Consider the following 21,214-nt stretch of genomic DNA (forward strand, 5'->3'; position numbering starts at 1 on the left):
GTGGTTTGCTCTGCACCAGCTGGCACCCAGGAGAGAAGCACTACTGTACACGGGGCATCTTCAGCTTTTTGGATAAAGTACAAGTACCTCAAAATTATACTTAAGTAAATGTCCGCAGTGTTCCACCACTGCAAATACTTTAGAAGAGGACTTACCATTTACAAGCCTCCTATCAAGTGACAGTGTATGCTAAAGAATTAGCAGTAGAGCTAATAACCTACCAGGGACACATGAATTATTATTTAGGCAACACATATGGTTGCCACTGGGTTAATCTCCCAAAAACACTGACTTTTCCTTTAACCTCTATCTCCTGACCCATAATCCCATGGGACTGGTGATGACTGTCCAGATTCATTATCTTCTCATTCTGTCCCCCCAGGACCATCGTGTCTCTGATCTACAACGTGTTGAAGACCTTCATGGAGATGAACAGCAAGTTGTTTGATGACCTCACTGCCTCCTACAAAGTGGAGAAACAGAAGTGAGTATGACTCACTCTCTTTGTGTGTGTGTGTGTGTGTGTGTGTGTGTGTGTGTGTGTGCGTGTGTATTTGTGTCACTGGATACAACAGTGACAACAAGAGGAAGAAATAGAAGGCTCTTAAGTCATGTTTTAGACGGTATTTGTTCCATTATCCATCACATTATATTTCACATTGGAAGTATGTATCGCTTAGGTCATCTTTTGATCACGGATCACATCATGATTCCACTTATTCATTACCTTGTTTCAAACTCAAGATAGTGGATACTATTGGGAAACAAAATTTAAAGGAGTAGTATCGGGAAATACACTTATTTGCTTTCTCCCCGAGAGTGAGAGGAGAAGATCAATATCAATCTCATGTCTGTGAGTTCAGTACAAAGTTGGAGTCAGGGCGTGGTTAGCTTTAGCATAAAGACAGGCAGGGGAAACAGCTAGCCTGGCTCTATTCTTACCAACACCTGACTTATTTACGTGGTCTGTCTTGTCTGATTAAGCCGTGCATGAGCAGAAATGAAAAAAAAAAAGACAGTTTGTTGTTTTAGGGGGAGTTATGTGTTGGAACTGTTTCTTGATGAACAACAGTTTATCCATCTGCTCAACACTTCTGTGCAGAATCACCGGCTATACTGCAGGTTTCCAGATACAGTTGGTGAGCACAGGTTTTGGTTTTGGTCTCTCTACAGCAGATGTATGGTGATGCGTATACTCAGACACACGACATACACCAGGGGCAGGAGGATTTACTGTATACCTCCCTAAAAATACCCACATATCACTGTCCATCTTGCAGAGTAAGACTGCAGGCAATCATGTTCATCGTTCATTCATGTAATCTGTGGTGTTTACTGCACATGCAAGACTTTTGTTCCCTGACTTAAGCCTTTCAGGCAGTGCATGCTCCCAGGAACCATTAGTACCCCTGTAAAACTGCACCAAGTCTTCGGAGAAGCGCGGTCTTAAGGACAAACTTAGGGAACAAATGTCTCTTCCCTTGTTGTTCCATAACCAGCAAGCTTCATGGAGGGATATGAAATGGATAAGTATACAGTATTAAAACACTACAAATATGAAGCAAACATACCAAAGCACATGATTAAACTTTGTCAACAAGAAACAACTGTCTGACAGTGATGACAATGAGGACAGTTTACAAGCTAGATAGGAGAAGCATCTCCAGAAAGAGACAATAAGACAGACATAACGCTGCTATCGTTCGCCAAGAAAAAGTTCCAGCATTTAACTAAAACCACATTTTGTCATCTTTATGTACAAGTTAAACAAAAGAGATATAACTTGTTAAATTCTGAGCTTTAGGTTGCAGTAAGCCCCTTTTTTAATTTGGACAGAGCCATGTTGTGTTTTCCCCTGCCACCAGTCTTCATGCCAAGCTAGGCTAACCATGTCCTGATTCCGGCTCTATACTTAACACACAGACATGAGACTGACATTTATTGTCTCATCTCAGTTTTGGAAAGAAAGCAAAAAATGTGCCAAATTGTTGAACTATTCCCTTAAAGGAACAGCTTCAAGGAACTGAAAGGGCTGTGATAAGAACATTTCCATTATTCTACCTTTCTTCTTTTATCAGTCTCTTCTCCAACCATTCTCTTTCTGTCTTCTCCTTATCCTCTGTTTCTCACTTACGTTATTTACGCGAACACACTGGGTGCGATCTAATAGATATGATTTTATCTAACTTCATGTGTTGTTAGAGAGACTATAGTTGGACAGCTTAGTAAGAATTATTGAATGGTTAACTGTGTCAAAGGCCTTACATAGGTCAAGAAACACTGTTACCCCTTCTTTACCCCTGTATAGCCTTGATGACTTCAAGGAAATAGCAACACGCAGTTTCAGTAGAATGCTTCACTGTAAATCTAAATTGCATAGGACTGAGTAGATCATCTTTTTTCAAACTTTCTACCATCTTCAGCAAGTAACTTTTGAAGCAACAGATCTGTAGTTGCTTTCCTCCTGTCTGTCACTTGTTTTGTATACTGGAGTCCCTGACAAATTTATGAACCTATTTATGATCTAAGTAATAGAAGTTGTTAAATTGTCTTTGTATTTATACCAGCATTAATTCCCCAACTTTTGCCTTTTGTCTTTGAATTGTATATGGATAAAATTATTTTATTTACCTTAGACTCATCTATTTGCTTGAATGCAGTTGTATCATTATTTAAAACCACAGGGAACTGGAATTCTCTTAGATCCAGCAAAGTTTGAGAAGATGTTGTTATTCTTGTTGCACTTTCAATCATTTGTGTCAAATGAAACCTACTAGGGACATCTTTTCATTTGTTTCTACTTTGTTTTGTCCAACCAATTAAGACTGAAATCGCCCATTAAGAGCACTTCTTTAGCAACAAACCTTTTGAAGAACTTCAGATAAATGATCAAAGAAAACATCCTTTGCAGTTGCAGTTGGTGGTCTATACAGTACAATTACAACAAAGGCTATCTCAGGAGAAAGTGTGATGGTAACTCCAACACACTCCAACATATCTCCAGGGATTTCAGTTTGTTTACACTGAATGCCCCGCCTCCCTTACTATATTCCCCATCTCGTCTGTAAGCATTGTATGTATAAACCTGGTATGGTTTCTCTTCTTCCCTTCAACCTGCCTCTCCAGGGAGCTGAAGCGAGACAGGGAGCGTGCAGACCTCTGGCGAGGCCTGGAGGAGCACCAGGAGCGCCGGATGCAGATGCTCACTGAGGCCGCCAGGAACCAGCGCAACCTCCAGGAGCGAGGCGAGAGAGGGGACCCGCCGACCCCTTCGTCCCCGCAGACGGCTCACTCCGACCAGCCCGAGCCCAAGCCCAGCGGGGCCTCCTCTTCCTCCTCTGGAGCCGGGGAGAGCGCCACCTAGGTGCTGCTCCACAGAGATTGGATAACAGGGGGGGTTAGGGGGCAGAGAGAAGACATGAGGTTGATGGTGAAAGTGTTGGGAGAGCTCAGACAGAAAAGGTACAAAACAAATCCACTGTTTCTCTTTTTATCTTGTATCATCGAGGGAGTGGCTTTTTGTGAAAAAGCGCACAAAACTCAGTGATCCGAGGTAAAGACCTTTTTTCTGACAGAATTGTGTGAAACTGGTTCACTTTTTGCTGTACACACATACATTATGTTGCAGATCAGAAGATGAATATTGTCCGAAAGTGCAGACTGTCATTTTAATTAACGGCTGGTTTATTAAACTGCAGGTCAGTACCCAAAATTGGTAGCTGGCCTGCTTCAAATCAGCCTCAAAATAAGAGATGAAATTTCTCTTTTGGTGCAACACTTACCAAGTTTAACATGCGTGTAACTTGTCTTGATATTTAACCAACCGAGTCAGCGTCTGTACTGTGGCCTCGTATTGATCTTTTGGTCAGAGATGCTTATTTCATGCGTGGATAGCACAATACATTAATAAACAAAAGAAGCAATTTCACACAAATGTCCCAAAACTATTGCCGCACAGACCAGACACACAAGCCCTCACGTACACACAGATGCAGGTACATATTTACTGTAAATATGAGATGAAAGAGCTACAGAGAGAAAGTGTATCCAGGTCAAACTAATCTCACACACCAACAATAGACACACACTCACATACATACATACAGACTCACACACACACACACACACACACACACACACACACACACACACACACACACACACACACACACACACACACACACACACACACAGACAGCTGGTTCTGGCGCTAACTCCTCTCCCATTTTGTCGGGTTCCACCAAAGGACGAGCCTAAAGTCCCTCAAGGTTAAATAACCACTGATGAAGATGATGATAATGATATAAAGTACAATACTGTTCCTTCTTCTTACTTGTTACTCTACTACTACTACTCTACTCTAAGTACTACTGATGATGATGATGATGATGATGATGATAATGTTTTTATATATATACATATGTCTCTGGATATTTCTGTAGTGTATTATGGGAGAAACACTAGTGTAGCAGATACCATAAAGGGGAAGGCCGGCTTGAATTCTGAATTCACATCACATGTTAACTGTATGAGGCCATAATGTGAGCGCTGAAATTCAGCGGAATTCCCCTTTAACAGACCTTAAAGAGGGGAGGAATGAACTGGATTGGCAGTGGCTGTTTTTCTTTTCTTTTGAAATTTTGGATGTTTGCGGTGCGGTGGGTGTATTTTAAAGGGGTATTTCTTAAAATACAAAAACATTCCATGTTTAAAGACCATTACTATGTTATTTTTGGTTTCTTTAAAGGTGCTCTGTGGAGAAACAAAGTTGTTTACATTCAGTGTTACTCATCAAAACGAATTGTGTGTATCCTTGAGGCTTGACAAATGTGCTGAATGCATTTCCCTCCTCGTAAAACATTTGCAAAGCCAATTTTTAAAATATTTTAACTCTTGCATTGTTTACATCCATGTTTACTTGCTAGCAGTCTTCTTCTTCCCTGCCTTTGTTGGCGTATTGCTGCGTTTCTTTGCACATTACATCAGTGGAATATCATGAAACTGGTGGCATGATGTGAATCATATTGCATGTGCATCTTCATGCGTGATACAAACATAATGGGGACCCCTTCATAAAAACATTGCTTTATAACGCTACTAGTGGTGAAAAACTCCACAGGGTACCTTTCATTTTGACGTTGCGTGACACGATGATTTTTTGGTTTAAAGTTTTACAAATTTACTAATTTGCCTAGGTTACATTTTACAAAGTTGAAGTTAAGAACCCCCCAACTTCGAACCAAAAATGTATCCAAGCAGACCAGTAAACCCCACCCAGCACAGAGGTTATTGGTGGATAAATATAGCGCACCACAACTGTTTCAGACGAAAAGAAAAACACAGTGATCCAGTTGGATTTCTGAACCCGGAGCGTCTGTTCCTTTAGGCTCAGCAGACGTGACGCTGCTAGATGGCGACCATGATGATGATACGTTTTTTCAGTGTGAACCAACAAAAATCTGTTTATTCTTGTCTGATCATTATGATAGAGTGATGGGATAAAGAGAGGAGAAAAAAAACAGAAAAAAATTATTTTAGCAATATTTTCATTCTTTCAGGATAATCTGTGTGTTTTTAGGGGGTTAAACAGGAAGTGGGTGTCGCACCAACGTTTACCTGCCACTCTTGTTTTTACTCCTGTTGCGTCCTTGATATTCACATTGTCTTAAAGGTACTTTCTGTGTAAATTTATTTGATGAAAAATGATTTTGCTTTGTAATTATGTTTTTTTTTTCTTGGTTTTTGTATGATCTTGTTCATTTTGTGGAAAACTGATACTGATGCTATTTATTTTCTATTTGATCAGGAAATGTAACCTTATTTGAAGATGATGGTCAGGTTGTGTATGTGTGCGTGCGTGCGTGCGTGCGTGCGTGTGTGTTGGTGTGTATCCAGTGAGTGAATCATGAGCAGGAGATGAGCGTAGACAGAGTGATAGAGAACGAGAGAAAACAGTTCTCTCTTTGTTTCTTTTTCTCTCTCGCTCCTTCTCTCCTTCCTGAGGGACAGGGTTTGAATCCGAATGTATCGTAAAAACAAATCAATTGATTGTTTTTTTTTTACGCTTGAGACGCAGAGCTACCTGTCGGCTGCTTCGTAACCAAACATTCAAAAACTCTTCAGACCAGCAGTTTTTCAAAACGCTCACTTCAAATCATGCCTGAGTCAACAAGGTTTTGAAATCTATTTGACTTTCAGCTCTCAGATTGGCATTTCAAGTTTTATTGAGCTGTTAATGAGTGATTTAGCATTTCAAGCAGCATGAATCTTACAACGATGCATTTATGCCCCCTGCCCAAATTTCCAGGTTTTTCTGAATGCTTTAAGTTTGGTGGACCTGTTCTGATGCTTTCAGGCTGCGGTCACACCTAATTTGCCATTGCTTCATTGTTCCTTTCAAGCTAGAAATTGGAACCTGAGTTAAGATTATTACACATGTTCAAGTGGTTCCCACCCCTTGTGACCCCTCAGAACAAATTAATGTCTGCTTGTGACTCCTTGGCCTTTGTGTGGACGTGAGTTGCGAGCAGTTAAACCAAAGAATGTTTTTCCTTCTTAAATAGTTTGAATTGTGGGGTTTTCAGAGGCAAAAATACAAAAGAGCAAACAATATCAGAAAAATAAAATACTTTTGTTAAAAGAATAGTAAAAGACCTTAACTTGTGACCTTTATGATTTCTCCCCCACGATGGGAACCACTGGCATATGCCTTTCTTCACTAAGTACCACACTGCTGCATATTTTTTCCTTTCAGGAAGACTTTTTTTAGTTTTTCTCCTGTTTCTGCACACAACAGGAGCGTAGACGTAAAGTGCACAAATTCGGATTGGGTGTGCTCCATGGCAGCCACAGAAAATGCTCTGATGGATTAGGTGTAATAGCGGCCTAATACTAGTAAACACCTCAAGACCTGCATCTGCAGACACTATCTTGCTGGCACTCTGGGCAGGCGAGAAAAACAAATGCTCCCATTTGATCAGATTTCAAACGTTGTTTTGATTCAGGCAAAAAAAACACTCAAAAAACACAACTGAAAAGAGACAAAACTTGACCTCGCTGTCGTAAAACTCAGCTTACTTTATGATTTTTGTTTTGGCTTGCTTACTCACAAACCCTCTTGATTGTTATTGTCAGTCGGCAGCTGACTCGGGGAGAACGGAACCCCAGCACCCACTTCTCAACTATATTGATCAATAGTCATATTCTTCTTTCTAGAATTCTGTCGTACATTCTAGAACTGCTCCAGAACAGGAAGCGAGAGAAGAGAGAGTATTCGTAGAGAGCTCTGGTATCGCCTCACAGACAGCCATCAAACGCTGGTTTCATTCACTGTCACATTTCCTCTCTGTGGCCATTTCCATGTGGCGAAATTTAAACAAATGCTTTAAATCAGAGGGGCGGTGTGAATGGATTGGATGAAAGAAGCCAGTAAAGATAAAAAAACAGAGGAGAAAGACAGAGGAAAGAAAAGACATAGAGTTACGATAGAATGGCAATAAGTCAGAGCAACAGTAACAGAACGAGAATATAATGTTACCGAAACCTACAACCGCATTACGTAGCAATTTCACTGAATTTCTAGATTTGCACTGTCTGCCCAATGGTCTGTGTTTGTTGTGTTGAAGAAAAACCTTAGAGAAGATGATTAAGACGATGCAGAAGAAGATGTATATTTTGGGGACCAACACAGCGATGGGGGGGTTTGAATGTAGAGAGGCTTACTACTGTACGTAACATTACAGGGGGGTGTAGAATGGAGAAAAAAAACTATGTGCTAAAAATGAAACTTCACTTTGAGAAAACACTCTGGGAGTCTGTGCTGTTTTGTGTGTCACCTCTTTTGTCTCTTCAGTAATATTCATATATTGATATTTAGCAATCAGTGATCTACAGGCACACTTAAAGCGGAACAAGTTTAAATTTTTATATAGACAATGTGTAATATGACTAGAGTCGATACGAATTTACTGAGAATTATCACATGACTCTGCATTTCCCCTCAGCCTTTTAGCCTCTTTTAGCTTATTGTTTTGATTTTTTTGGCCCACAAACTCCATTGTCATCAAAGCCATTTCCTGTCTCAGCTAGGCAGCTGTTTTCAGCGTAAAAGCTCTTATAAACCCGCTGTACACTGCCTGCCTAGCATCAAACAGCAGACGAAGTTAGCACCTAGCTAAAGGAACATTTAGCAGCCTCAGGAGTTGGTGGAGACCAAAGCAGAGCTAAAAGGAGATTAAATATTGGACTTACATCCGTCAGGTGGTGAAACACAACTTCAAATGAATGTTAATGTTGCTCTGTGTCTGCTGAATCTGTAAATACTCCATAAGGTGATATTGTTTGGCAAAAAATGCTGGTTTAATCTGCTAATAAGTGTATTTAAAAGACATGAATGTTTTAGCTCCTTTTTTTTTACAAACAATGTTTTCTTTAGATTTTTGCTGACCATTTTCAAATGTAGGCTTCACAGTTTTGATGCATTTTCCCAACTGTTTCAGGCAACCATTGATTTTCATTCATTTCCATAGGGTGTCAAAAGCAGACTCTCGAAACTTGCTTGAGTTGCGTAATGAATCACAATTAACATCAAATCTGCATTAAGTTTGATCATTTCATTGCATTATGATGGAACAATGAATGGGAACCAATGGCTGCCTGGAAAGGTAGCAGAAATACACCTACAAATCTAAAGCATCATGGTTTGCAAAATCGTTAGCTGTGATGTAGGTGAGTTTTAGAACACACAAACACTGATATGGTATGGAAAAAAATGCCCATGTGACACCAGACGAGACAGTTAGTCTGATGAGTTCACATTATCTGGTTTAATCCCCTAACTTTGAAATTGACAGGATTTATAGCCAATGTACCTTTTATCTAATTATATGGTGTCAAAAGTTTTAAATTACCCAGTACGAGTTTAAAAAGTTCTGTCCTTTGTATACATGTTACCAATCCTTTATCACTGTAAGTGTCAAGTTGAGTACTGACAATCCTCACACACACACACACACACAGTCACACACACAGTCACACACACAGTCACACAGAGAGATACAGGCTGAGGTTAAGAAAACATAGCCAAGCATCAGTATTTTCCAGGGAGTCTCCATTATTTCTGGCTTGGGGTCTCTAATGGTATTTCATTGTAATTGCTATGATGTCAGCGTGTCCGCCCTAATGGCCTTCTAAAAACAACAACAAGGACAGATTGCTTCCATTCACTGGTTGTTGTCTGGGCAGAGAGACACCAGAGTCCAGCAGCTCAAACCTCTGCAAGATCATCTGAAAAGGTGAGTGTTTTTTTAACATCCATTAGGGCAGGTATGTAGCATTCAAATTTGACTAATAATTAATTTTTTAAGAGACTTCGAACTACTTTAGGGACAAAAAGTGCATGTAATTATGTTAGCAGGCTATTTTACACCACCCTTAGAGTAGTTTCACAGCCTATATGGAGTCATTGTACTCACAGTGAACACAGTGTGGTGTTAGTGGCTTATAAAAGTATTCCACATCATTCTGTTCATGCAGAAAGTATTTTTATTTCAGTGTTAGATTTCTTAAAACAAGTGAAGCATTCTGCAGTCTGGCTGCAGAGTTGAGATGATTCCAGTTGTTTCAGTACAGTTTAAGTGGTTTGCTTGAAAACGTGCAGAGTAATTAAGCAGATGTCTCCAGTAGCATTAAGGAATTGACTCTTGAGTCTGACTGAAACAAGAAAAGAAAAAACAGCTGTTTATGCATGTTTAATTAACTACACTGTCAGATTAGTCACTTAGAATGGAATTTAAATGTTTTTTAAGTTGTTTTTTTGGTTTGAAAGTGACATTTTTGAGTTATTAATTACTCATTAAAATAAAGTAAAGCGTTTGTTTGTTTGTTTTACAGTGTATAAGGTCACTGGTATTATTGGCTGCAGTAGCCATAATAAACACTAGAGGGAGTTGTGAGTCATGCTGAATGTCACAGTATGCTGCTCTGAAAGTCAGTCTTTTGTCAGCTTTTTTGATCATCTTCCCCTATAGATGTCAAATATTCTCAATAAAAGCTTTAGCAATTAATTATCTATTTTGTATAAGAGACCAAACTGAATGTTCGGGTCTGTTCTGGTTTTTAATAGGAATAGAGTTGCTTTGAGGCCCAAGACATCATTTTAAAGTGACAAATGAGAAGAGAGAACAAGACTCACAGATATTTTTTAAAAACTCAATAAAATATTTGTTTCTTCACAAATAATGTAAACATGACAAAAATATGGCATCTTTATTTTTATAAACTGTCTAACCACCCAGATACAGTACTGACTGAGGAGCAATGGATATAAATACTTGAATAATACTCTTTTTTTCCCTTCATTTCTCTACCCAGGATTCCCAGCATGCATCTCCATCCCCTGTCCCTCTCTTTCCTCTTCCTCCTGGTTTCCGGGGCAGCCGTGGTGTGCGTTGCAGTGACAGCCACGCTCCATGGTTTCCGAGGCTGCGCGGTGCGAGAGTTCTCTTTTGTGGCCCAGAAGCCTGGCTGCAAGGGACTGCTCATCACCACAGAGGCCTGCTGGGGGCGCTGTCACACCTGGGAGGTAACATGCATATACTATACTGTACAAACACACACACGGACACAGTAAAGTGACAAAACATCAGTTACATTTAGCCAGTGTAGGAGTCCAACTGTTCTCCGTTGCTATTTCTGAAAGATTCCATAATGCTGGAATTGTGAAACATCAAATAAATGATTAATGACCCAGGACTCGACCCAAACCATAAGAAAGCTGATGACCCATTCTCAGCTCTGACCCATATGTCATTGTCATAAGAAATACTCAAATCCCTCCAAGCAGGGAGGGTTACTGAACTGTTACTGAACTGTTCTAGTTTGCAGGGATTCAAATTTCCCCTCTGAGTAATTGAAAAACCAAATTTAGGGATTCAGAGCCTTTAGAGGAGAAAGAGCTCTGAATCAGCAACAACAGAGCGGACTCAGTCACATGGCAGAAGGCCAGTATTAGAGTTTAAAATCAACAATCTTAACTGAAGGTCCACTTACTAGCTTTTTAACAGGACTTTCAACAGCATCTCATGGTCCTCCTCAGTGGATGCAAGTTGCTCATTTGACGATAAACATCTTAACACAAGAGTCCACTTACTAGCTTTTTTTGGTAAGTGGAGTTTCAACTGCATCCACAGAAGGTTAACTGTTCACTTCAATAATACGAGCAAGGTTATGTCCCAGCTGAAGTTTAATTTCAAGAATCACATTTGTTAGTAGTTAGTTAGTTTGTTAGTTAAACAAAAGCTGTAAAGAAAATCAGCTTTTAAGTTACAGGAAACACAGCGGAAACATAGCAGTAAAGTGTGTGTTTTGGGTTTTTTTTTTCTAATCAGAAGTGTAACCCAACCCCACAATTTCTGTTTATTGACTCTGGAACACAAATTTCAGAAACTTTGTTGTATTCGCTGCCATTATTCTTTGCTGGTGTATGGGAAAACAATGTCTAATCAAAGGACATACCTATCAATGGAGAGCAAAGTAACCTGTGTTCCACCTGTGTGTGTGTGTGTGTGTTTTTGTGAACCCTGCAGAAACCTGTACCAGATCCCCCCTACATCCAGCGACACCACCGTGTGTGTACGTACAGTCGTACCCGCCACATGACCGCCCGCCTGCCAGGCTGCCAGCCCGATGTCTCCCCTCTCTACCACTATCCCATGGCTCTGCACTGCCACTGTGCCGTCTGCTCCACACAGGACACAGAGTGTGAGACCTTCTGATGGGCAGGACACTGCTTTCAGCTAACAGTGTTATCAACAGTTTTACTGTCATGAATGCCACTGAATAAAATGATGAAATCAAGACATTTGAGTAAGTGTGAGACTTTTTGAGTCAGGGAAAGACAGCAAGAGGTTTATATTTAATAACAGAAAAAGCCCTGAAGGAAGGATACTTGACATCTAGTAATCTAAAAAGTCTTCCTGTAGACTGAAGACTGTGCATGTATAGTTATATATGTCTGGATGTAAGGAAGGAGAAATTACAGAGCAAGCATTACATTTCAAAATAAGACTTCTGTGCAACATACAGATAGAGGCACTTGTTGAATACATGTTTTAAATGAAAAGAGGTTAGCATTACATACATTCTGTATTTCAGCTGTTGTACTGTATCTGTGTACCAAGGCTGGATTACTAACCAAGCAAAGCGAGCAGCTGCCCTGTGGACCTAGACCCTAAGTTTATTGTGCTTTACGGTAATTAGATCAAATGCAATTTTGTTTGGGGATACTCATCAATAAATTATAATTTCAACTGAAATTAAAATGACAAGGTCCTTTAATTGGGCCTGTATTAATCTCAAGGCTCAAAAAAATAGTTTTCCTATAATACCTCATTATTTAAGTTAATATTGTACTCACACTGTGCGTATTCCTCTATAAATCTGTTTAATTTGTTTACTTGAAGGTGACATGATACATACACATTTCACAGAGAGACAGCGGTGCTGAGGTCGGTAGGGGCCCACAGTCATATTGTGGGGACTCAAATGCAAGTCCCCACAATGTAGATCATTAAATTTAAGGCTTAAGACGTAAGTTAAGAGAGGGGGGGTCGGACTACATATCAAGGATGTAGTCCATGGTGCAGGGGCACAAGTAAATATCACTGTGGGATTTGGCATGTAGTGGTCCTGGTTAATGTTAGGGGAAGTCACCAGGGAATGTGTGTAAGTCAATGCAATGACCCCTTAAGTAATGGAAACAAGTTTGTGTGTGCGTAAAGTGAGAAGAAAAACCAAATGTCCACACAAGTTACTTTATAGTTGCAGAATAGCAATTTATTGAAATACAATTTCATCACAAACTATACAGTGCATTCTTTCTTGTTTCATTTCATTGACATTTTCAACATTCTTTGGTTTCATCAATAGATATTATTTACAAAATGTCCTTTAGTTCAAATTCATAAATATAAATAAATTTTGTACATTCTTTGGTCTCTTGTCTGTTTTTAGTGGTTATTGCAAAGAATGAAACTACTCTTGTATATATCCTTTATGTTGATTCAAAGGTCGACAATATATTGACATTTTTTGTTGTTGAATACAAGTCAATGAAGAGATGACTTAATTTAACTTAACTGTAATGTAATGTTCTCATTCATTTTGGCATATTTCAAAATGTGAAAGTGAGGTGAAATCAGTGTTTTTGGAGTTTGATTGATTATAATCCTTGAGTCTCTGTGTACTTTCACTTGCTACTGAGTCACTAAGTATGAAGGGTAGTGTGACTAGTTTGTATTTCTAGCTGCTTACAAAGTCAAGTGTCTGCCAAGCCTCAAAGCAAAAAAACATGTAAAAGGTTGAGTTTGTTTGTGAGTGACAGAATGGTTTATACAGCCTTTAACACAAATGTGCATCAATCAAGTTTTCTAGAAAAACCTCCTGTACATCACATACACAAAGAAAGACGCAAACACACACACACACACACACACACTCACATGGACAGCACATCTTTAAAGACATACAAAAGTGTGAATTTCCCATTTTAATTTTAAGGTACTGGGTGACTGATCCAGAGCAGATTTTTTTATTCTGCTTGACTGAATTTCACTTGATTTTAGTAGAAAATGTCACAGTCTAGGTAGATCTGCAGAGACCTTTCCATCTTTTGATCATTTTCTGTCCTTACCTTACTTCCTTTCATTCTTTGAGAACACAAATGAAGGAAAACCTGATTTTGACAGTAACTTGGTGGAAGGCTGATTCTTTTTCAGTTAAATAAGTTTGAGTGGATTATTTTCAACATTCAAAACAAGTCGACATAGACAGAAAAAGGATAGTTACTGGTGCATCACTGAAACTCTTGTATTTCAATCATTTACCAAAGTTTGTACCGCCTAACTTACGAAACTGTAATTTGGTTCTTATCTCGGTACATTTGGTATGCAGCATACTGTCTTGATGTGTCAGTAGCGGGACTTGTGGCACATGTCGCAGCGACACGCCTTCGCCGTCAGGATCTCTATTTCGTCATGGTGACGACCTCGAGGGCAGTCCACGCGAACTTTGACCTGAGGGAAGACAAGCCAGAGGACATGAACAACTGGCAAAAATGATAAAAAACAAACAAACTAGAGGCTGTAGTTAACCCCTCTTTTCATTTACCACTACACGTCCCTCCCCTCACCTTAGCATCCTTGCTGATGGTGCAGCATCGTGAAGTGGAGGTGATGTTGTGGGTGAAGTTGGAGGCCACCAGCACAGAGTATCGGGACGGGAAGGCGCTGGATTCGCAGTAGCCCACGCAGGCGTAGACCAGGTGGGTGCCTTTACATGTGCCACGACGGTCACTGCGGATGGACACGTTGAAGGCTGGAGAGAAGACCGAGGGATGAGCGAGGGTGAAGGAAGTCGAGCACTATATGTGTGCCAGTGTTCAGCACTTACAGAAATCTGAACAACATGGTTCAATCTATTGTGATACGCTGATATACTCGAGACTGATAATCAAGGTTATTTCTCCACTAGAGTGACTGTTGATGCTGCCGTTCTCAAGATTTCCCACAAACCCCGTTACTTCCTGTCAAAAACAGTCTTCGTTGTGAAAATATGCATATAAGTGGGTGCTGTTTTTGGGGACACTGTGAGTGCATTTTCAAACTGTGTGTGTTACTCACGGTGTAGGTGACACCCTGGGGTGAGGCCTTCGTGGCTCCAACCAATAGGAGAGAAGAGCAGCAGCAGTGACATCACTGGTAGGACCAGCAGGAAGAAATGTGAGGTCATGCACAGCGACATCTGGATGACAGCCTGAAGGGTCCAAACAGAACACCAAAGTATGTAAGCCCTTACTGGAAGACCAGAGAAAATCTGACATTTAACTGTCTTTAAGAGATTTTTTCTGGAAAATAATTCCAACTTCAATGAGTGTAGAGTAAATATATATGGATATGTTTATGACATCATATTACACAACATATAGCTGGTGCTAAATTGGTCAGTGGGAGTAAAAAAACATTAAAGTATTAAATGCTTTAATCCATCTGGGCCAGTAGTTCCCAATCTGGGGTCGAGACCCCTCTAGGGGTCAAGATCCCTCTAGGGGTCAAATCAATAAACATAATAATCTTTGCTTTTGGTCTTGTGAAATACTACAGTACTTTTGAAACGTACTTTTTGGTTGAACTGCTTACAGACATATGCAACCTGTGATGAGGTCATCAGTAGGCATTGCTTGGCTATAAAGTGTCAAAAGGTTGGGAACCAGTGATCTAGGCTGCATAAAAGACCTTAATGAAAAAAACCCAGAAGAAGCGGAGTTTTCGCTCAACCTTTGGTGAGCTTCTGCTGCTGAACTTTCCCGCTTTCCCCAAAGCGTTGCCCAGAGCCCCCTCCTTTATCTACCAAGGTGATTTCCCATCCTGCACGTCTGACTGTGTGTCACTCAGTTGAGTAACAGCTAATGTGAATAAAAACAATACTGTCTTTATCTTTTCAGTCTGCCTCATTTCACAGCTACCTGCTGACACACGTACATGCACAATTTGACTCCTACAAACGTACACGTAGCTGCACATATGGCAGCAGTCCCATAATTAGATACTATACATGAATAAGTCTGTCTTTTTAAATAGAGAAAAGGTGACGGATCCTGTGTTAACCCACGTAAGCATGAACATGTACATATATCGTGCACACGTGCATGCATGAGTGAGTGTCCATGGATGCACGTGCTCATGCCCCCCCTTCACACACACACACACACACACACACACACACACACACACACACTCCAACACGTGTGTAAACAATAAAGTCATGTTTTCCTGCGAATTTGGTGATCCTGACCCTTGACCTCTAAAATGGCAGCTCTTTCCAGCTCCGCTTCCCTCCAACTGGAGCGTTGGGAATTGCCACTGTGGTGATGGTGGAACGGCCCTGGGGACGCCATTAATGCTGCTGGTACGACCAAATTAACGGGTCAGGACTGTGTGTGAGTGTGTGTGAGGCCATTAACCCCGTGTCAGCTGTTGGGGCAGGGGAAATTCCCGGCTTTTTCCTCTTATGTGGGGTTTCCATGCCTGAAGGTTTGGTTTGTCTTTGAGGAAAGTGGGTTGTAATACGCCTAACGAATATATATCTGAGAAAAGTTAAGATCCTTAAAGCCCCATACACACAAACACCATGTCAAATGCTGCCTTTTAAAATAATTTAAAAGTGTGTGAAGAAGGAACTTATGACACAAAGTGGACACACTGCCCATCCTCAGCAGATCACTTCTGCTTCATAAGCTACCTTCAGAACTGAAAGACTGTCATACACCTAAAAGGAACTAAGTTTGAGCATAACCTTTAATTGTTTTCCTGGCAAAACAATTAAAAGTATACAGACATTTGGCAAGTGAGAGGTGGAAATATTTCACTGGAAATCACCCAAATTATCCTCCATTTTTCTAAATTTAACTTACATTGTTTTATCAACTCAGTTTGTTCCAGGTGCTGACCTTGAAGTTGCAGTAGACCATTTTATTTTATATAAAAACCATAAAATCGCTGTTATATAGACATAGTTTGGACCATTATACACCAGCGCAATCAGCCTTTTTGCAATGTCAAGGACCTAAAACTTCTACTAATTCTACTTAATACCGACTAATGCCAATAGGGTGCAATTTAATACAGTCTTTTAAAGTAGCATCACATTATCTGTGCAAGGTAAAAGGTGTGCAGGAAAATACATTTAATAAATTGTATTTATTTAATAAAATCACCAGACTCAAAGGAAACACATTTTGTCTCACCTGTCACTGTCATGTCATGTTCCAGTATGATCCATTTTCTTTTTAAAGAATAATCTATATTAGTCCAGCATCTAAATAACAATAATTTTACAAATATGCATATTGTCATGAAAGTAGCAGCTGTCAGCTGAGTAGTTTCAAAATAATAGTAGTTTCTAAACACAACAAAACTTACTTTCTGTTCTTAATATGGGCAATGTACCCACTTGCAAAATGTGGTAATATTTTTGAAACATTAAGAGCAAAAGTTATTAATTTAAACATACATGTAAGAATCAGAAAGTAAAGAAGTGTGAAATATAAGGAGAGCTAAAAGGGTTAAAGATGCATTTCCCCCAAATTTACAACTTAATGTGACTTGTGGAATTCTCTTCATATACAAACAATACTCAAAAATATATAAGAAAGCAACAATCGCAAGCCCACAGCCTAAATGTCACAATCACAAGATTTAAAGGTCTGTTCCACCAACATTAGGTCTCTTACCTGAAGACGTAGAGCAGTGAGTGCAACTTCTCGAGTGCAGAGCAGGTGTGTCGACTGACAGGTGTGTGTCTGAGTGTGTCTCTTCTGAGCCTCATGCATGGATATAAGTAACACAGGTATGAGCGAAGGCACTTATAGCTCTGGACACACCCACAATTAGAGAGCTGAGTGTGAAGTTTTTTCTTTTTTCTTTTCTACAGGTTCTCTTTCTTCTCCACTCCGTCTACCTGCACAAAAAAACCCACAACCCTGTGAAATTCTCTAAAAAAATATTAAAATCGCCTTAAACTTCTTTCTTGAACGTCTTCCTCGTGGAGTGTGTTGCCATCTCTCTGTCCCTCCACCCTCCCCCTCCTCGCTCTCTGTTTTAAACCTTTAGGGGGGCTGCTGCTGTGACACAGAGGAAAACTAGATAGGTTTTCCATCAACGCACCACCACGATAGTAAGAACACACACAGCTTTACCTCACACGCGTGCACAGAGACGCACACTCGGGCTGCACACACACACACACACACAAAAGCACAGTTGTATGCATGCATGCACGCAAAATCACACAAAAAATAATATTCTAGGCCTCAGCTGCCAGTTGATACACACTACAAGTGAACTAATAAATACACTGAAAGAGAGACCTCACACACACACACACAGTCTGCCTGGGTTTTCCATTTGTGGCTGCAGGAAGAAGGGCAGGGTCGGGTCAGAAGATATTGTTGGTTTGGGCCAACTGTGTGTGTGGCACATGATGGGTATATTGTGGGGAACGCCTGGCTCTGCTTCTCGTCTTCCTTGTCTTGAACAGAGGAAATCAGCTTAGCAACCACCCCGTCCAAACTCCAGCGGGTAAATTAATAGACTCTTAGATTCATTGTTGGACATTTGCAGCAGTATCTGGCCACTTCAGTGACATGTCACAAAGGTCGCAAACCGCCAGATTAGACCACAGAAGACTGCGTATAGCTCTTTAAAAGTGCTGCCAAAGACCCAAAATGGGTGTCCTTTGTTCTCTGTTGGTGAGAATCCACAAGAAACTGAAGGAACAAATGTCTTACTTGCTGGAACAGAGATAAACTTTTTTTCCCCTTCAATGTCTTTGGTTTTCAATGAGTTTTTCCATGTCTTCCTGGAGAGTTTGGGCTGGGTTGGGAATCGCGACTATGTAAAGCTCACCGAGACACTATGGCTCACTGATAATGGGACATAAAAATAAACGACTTGTCCTTAAAAAGCTATCTTTGTCTTTGACAGAACTTGATCACCTGCCAGTGATTCAAGGAGAAGTGATTCAAGAAGTCGAGGAACTCACTAAATGATAAAACTCACTGGAGGTGAACCAGTGTGCGTGATTCAAACTCACATTTTGTATTAACTTACTATACTTTGGTTGGATCTCAGATGTTAAAATCATCATCATTTCATTGTATTCACAGGACAGCTGGAGACTATTGGTTCAGAAATACAAACTGTAGATGTTCGTTATGACCTTTGATCAACTGCAATGACAAAAGGAGGAACAGCACTGTAATATGAATGAATGACATTTTTATTATTGTGTCATGCATATAACTGTGCCCAGGCCGCATGGGGCTTTCAAGACACCATAAATTCATACAAGCTAGGACCAGAGTGCATATAGCAGAGCTATACATTTCCAAACAACAGAGAAAGTCCAAAAATAGAAAAAAATCGATTGAAAGAATATTTCAAACTATTTCCATAATAAATCAACTTGTTTCTAGAGTTCTTTTCTAGAAATGAGCGAGAACAGTGATAATAAGGCAGGTCACTGCACTAGCATCAATAAAAAAAAAAAAACTACTTGATTTGAGTTATGTTAAGTCGCTTTGGAAAAAGGTCGGATTATTCTAACTGTGCTGGCAGATTTTTTCACTTGTTTTAAGAAAACCAAACTTTTAGGACAGACAAAGACTTATTGTCAACAAATTTAATTAAAATAACAAAACATGCAATGAATTTCTCCCACTAACTAATATTGCCTTTGTAGCCAAAGCCTGATACTGCTGAAAATAATGAAAGAGCAGGAAAGTCAGAAAGTATTGAGAAAGACTAATGAATTGTTGGTTTTGATCTTTTAATGGAATTTGTTGACAATAAGAAAAATATAGAATCACACCAACCTTATCCTTTTAACCCTCTTTGCGCCACAGTAAGAACCATAGTTGGAGAGAAATTAACGCTCATACGCGCATTTTTGTTAATACACATTTCGTTCTGACGGCAGGTAACGGTATAACGGCAAAACGATTCTACTTTTTTAGAAAGAACAGGTTGTAGTGCTCACTTAATCAGTGATTCAGGATAGATGCTTTGGCTTCCAGTGCTGCACACGCACACACATTCTCACTCTTACATGCTCACACATACACACCTCCTAAGGAAAACACAATTATCATCTTATGGCCCCTCTACCCCAAACATTCCCAATCTAGTTATGTCAATGGAAAACGGAATGTGTGATATCATCACCTAAACCCCCCACCTACATGCACACAAACACACAAAACTATTAGTGTGTTGACTGTAAGTTGCACCGACGGCCGCAGTGTGTTTCTTCGTTTCTTCTGATTCCATACCAACCAGAGAGAGAGAGAGAGAGAGAGAGAGACTATATATCTGAATGGCCCACAGCACCTCATCAGGAGAGAGTTAGACGTGAATGAACTTTGTTAAACTGGAGACTCGCTTGTCGCTGAAATGCACACACACACACACACACACACACACACACACACACACACACACACATTTCTCCAGTGTGACTCAGCGGGGTGACTGATGTTTGTATCGCTCAGTGGCCCCGTCGCTCTCGGCTGCCGTGGAAACCGTGGCGTCTTGAATAACTATAATATCATTAATGTGTCCGCTTCCACTTCTGCCCTGTTATTTTAATCTCAGTGTGTATGTGTGTGTGTATGTACGTACATCTGCGTGTGTGTGTGTGAATGAAAGTATATGGTCTATGTGTGTGTCTGTATAGCAATGTATGATGTGTGTGTGTGCTGAATTGCAATTGGGGTTGATACAACTGTGTGTGTCTGTTATTGTAAGTGTGTGTGTGTGTATCATTATGTCTGACAGGATATTGTGTGTGTGGTCAAAGTGTGTAAGTAGATGTGAGTGTAAGATAAATGATGTGTGTGTTATTTTGGGCTCTATGACAATATAAGGAGAGGATTAGGCAAAGTTTTCCTGTTTCTAAGATGATGTTTTAGTCCAGTTGACCTATTTCCCCCATACATAAACACACACATGCAAGCATGGATACGTGCATGCAGGCGCACACACGCACACACGTTCGATTCATAAGGTTAATCAATAACCAGATTTTTTTGGTTATGTTTTTTTGCATATTTGCGACAGGTGACAAACATCAGCTCTAAATATGCTATTGTTTGTGTGTGTGTGTGTGCACAGATAGAACATTTAACTAATTTAGATTGACAGGAGGAAAGTGGAGTTTCCACAAGGTGATACTCACTGAAGCTCAAGGTGTGCACTTATGTGGACACACACACACACACACACACACACACACACACACACAAACACACACACACAAACAAGGGAGTGGAAATATTAAGAAAGAGTCGGCATTGTCTACAACATTTCCCAGAATAAAGCCTTGGAAGACGTGGGATGTAAAAAAGTTTTACCATTGTACAGCATGGGGTCACAGATCATGAACGCAAAGCTAAATGTAGCAGAATTTAAGATGGGAAACTGAGAAATGAAACACACTGCTATTTTGTTGGTATTCGAGGGGGGAAAAACTAATGAAAGTAGATCCAGAAGAAACAATATCAACATCTATGAATTCACAGAAGATGCAGGAGGAAGGCCAGTCTCTGATTCTGTGGTAAGAAGAGAACTATACAGTAAGAAAAAAAGAGAAGATCCAGTTA

The 21,214-nt window shown here is 40.1% G+C and overlaps 3 protein-coding genes across 5 annotated transcripts in view; 2 read left to right on the forward strand and 1 right to left on the reverse strand.

Annotated features, from left to right (window-relative positions):
* The window catches only part of ppp2r5b (protein phosphatase 2, regulatory subunit B', beta), a 45,280-nt gene extending 37,476 nt beyond the window's left edge, over nucleotides 1-7,804 (forward strand). The window contains exons 12-13 of the mRNA XM_044182854.1: nucleotides 383-484; nucleotides 3,127-7,804. Of these exons, the coding sequence (XP_044038789.1) occupies nucleotides 383-484; nucleotides 3,127-3,364 (340 nt within the window). The 3' untranslated portion in view covers nucleotides 3,365-7,804. The remainder of the gene's footprint in view (nucleotides 1-382; nucleotides 485-3,126) is intronic.
* An 825-nt stretch (nucleotides 7,805-8,629) lies between these two features.
* LOC122869671 (glycoprotein hormone beta-5-like) lies at nucleotides 8,630-11,856 on the forward strand. Its single transcript, XM_044182868.1, has 3 exons — nucleotides 8,630-9,293; nucleotides 10,372-10,582; nucleotides 11,586-11,856. The coding sequence occupies exons 2-3, from the start codon at nucleotides 10,382-10,384 to the stop codon at nucleotides 11,772-11,774; spliced, it is 390 nt and encodes a 129-aa protein (XP_044038803.1). The 5' UTR covers nucleotides 8,630-9,293; nucleotides 10,372-10,381; the 3' UTR covers nucleotides 11,775-11,856.
* Nucleotides 11,857-13,113: 1,257 nt separating this feature from the next.
* gpha2 (glycoprotein hormone subunit alpha 2) lies at nucleotides 13,114-21,138 on the reverse strand. 3 transcript variants are annotated; one of them, XM_044182865.1, is made up of 5 exons: nucleotides 17,288-18,681; nucleotides 16,802-16,839; nucleotides 14,679-14,811; nucleotides 14,189-14,373; nucleotides 13,114-14,072 (listed from the first exon to the last, which is right to left on the reverse strand). In XM_044182865.1, the coding sequence occupies exons 3-5, from the start codon at nucleotides 14,797-14,799 to the stop codon at nucleotides 13,968-13,970; spliced, it is 411 nt and encodes a 136-aa protein (XP_044038800.1). In that variant the 5' UTR covers nucleotides 14,800-14,811; nucleotides 16,802-16,839; nucleotides 17,288-18,681; the 3' UTR covers nucleotides 13,114-13,967. The 3 variants fall into 3 exon arrangements, with proteins under 3 accessions (XP_044038800.1, XP_044038801.1, XP_044038798.1); XM_044182866.1 differs by having other exon boundaries at nucleotides 16,802-16,872; nucleotides 17,288-17,339; XM_044182863.1 differs by lacking the exon at nucleotides 16,802-16,839 and having other exon boundaries at nucleotides 17,288-21,138.
* Nucleotides 21,139-21,214: the final 76 nt, after the last annotated feature.

The sequence above is a fragment of the Siniperca chuatsi genome, linkage group LG22 (genome assembly GCF_020085105.1).
Source record: "Siniperca chuatsi isolate FFG_IHB_CAS linkage group LG22, ASM2008510v1, whole genome shotgun sequence".
Classification (NCBI taxonomy): Eukaryota; Metazoa; Chordata; class Actinopteri; order Centrarchiformes; family Sinipercidae; genus Siniperca; species Siniperca chuatsi.

Excerpts from the sequence above, each read along its gene's own strand:
- LOC122869671 (XM_044182868.1), top strand. The coding sequence starts at position 10,382 with ATGCATCTCCATCCCCTGTCCCTCTCTTTCCTCTTCCTCCTGGTTTCC. Across the intron at positions 10,583-11,585 it reads GGCGCTGTCACACCTGGGAG|AAACCTGTACCAGATCCCCC; the intron begins GTAACATGCATA and ends TGAACCCTGCAG.
- gpha2 (XM_044182863.1), bottom strand. The coding sequence starts at position 17,386 with ATGCATGAGGCTCAGAAGAGACACACTCAGACACACACCTGTCAGTCG. Across the intron at positions 14,374-14,678 it reads CCCAGGGTGTCACCTACACC|CCTTCAACGTGTCCATCCGC; the intron begins GTGAGTAACACA and ends TCTTCTCTCCAG. Across the intron at positions 14,073-14,188 it reads CCATCAGCAAGGATGCTAAG|GTCAAAGTTCGCGTGGACTG; the intron begins GTGAGGGGAGGG and ends GTCTTCCCTCAG.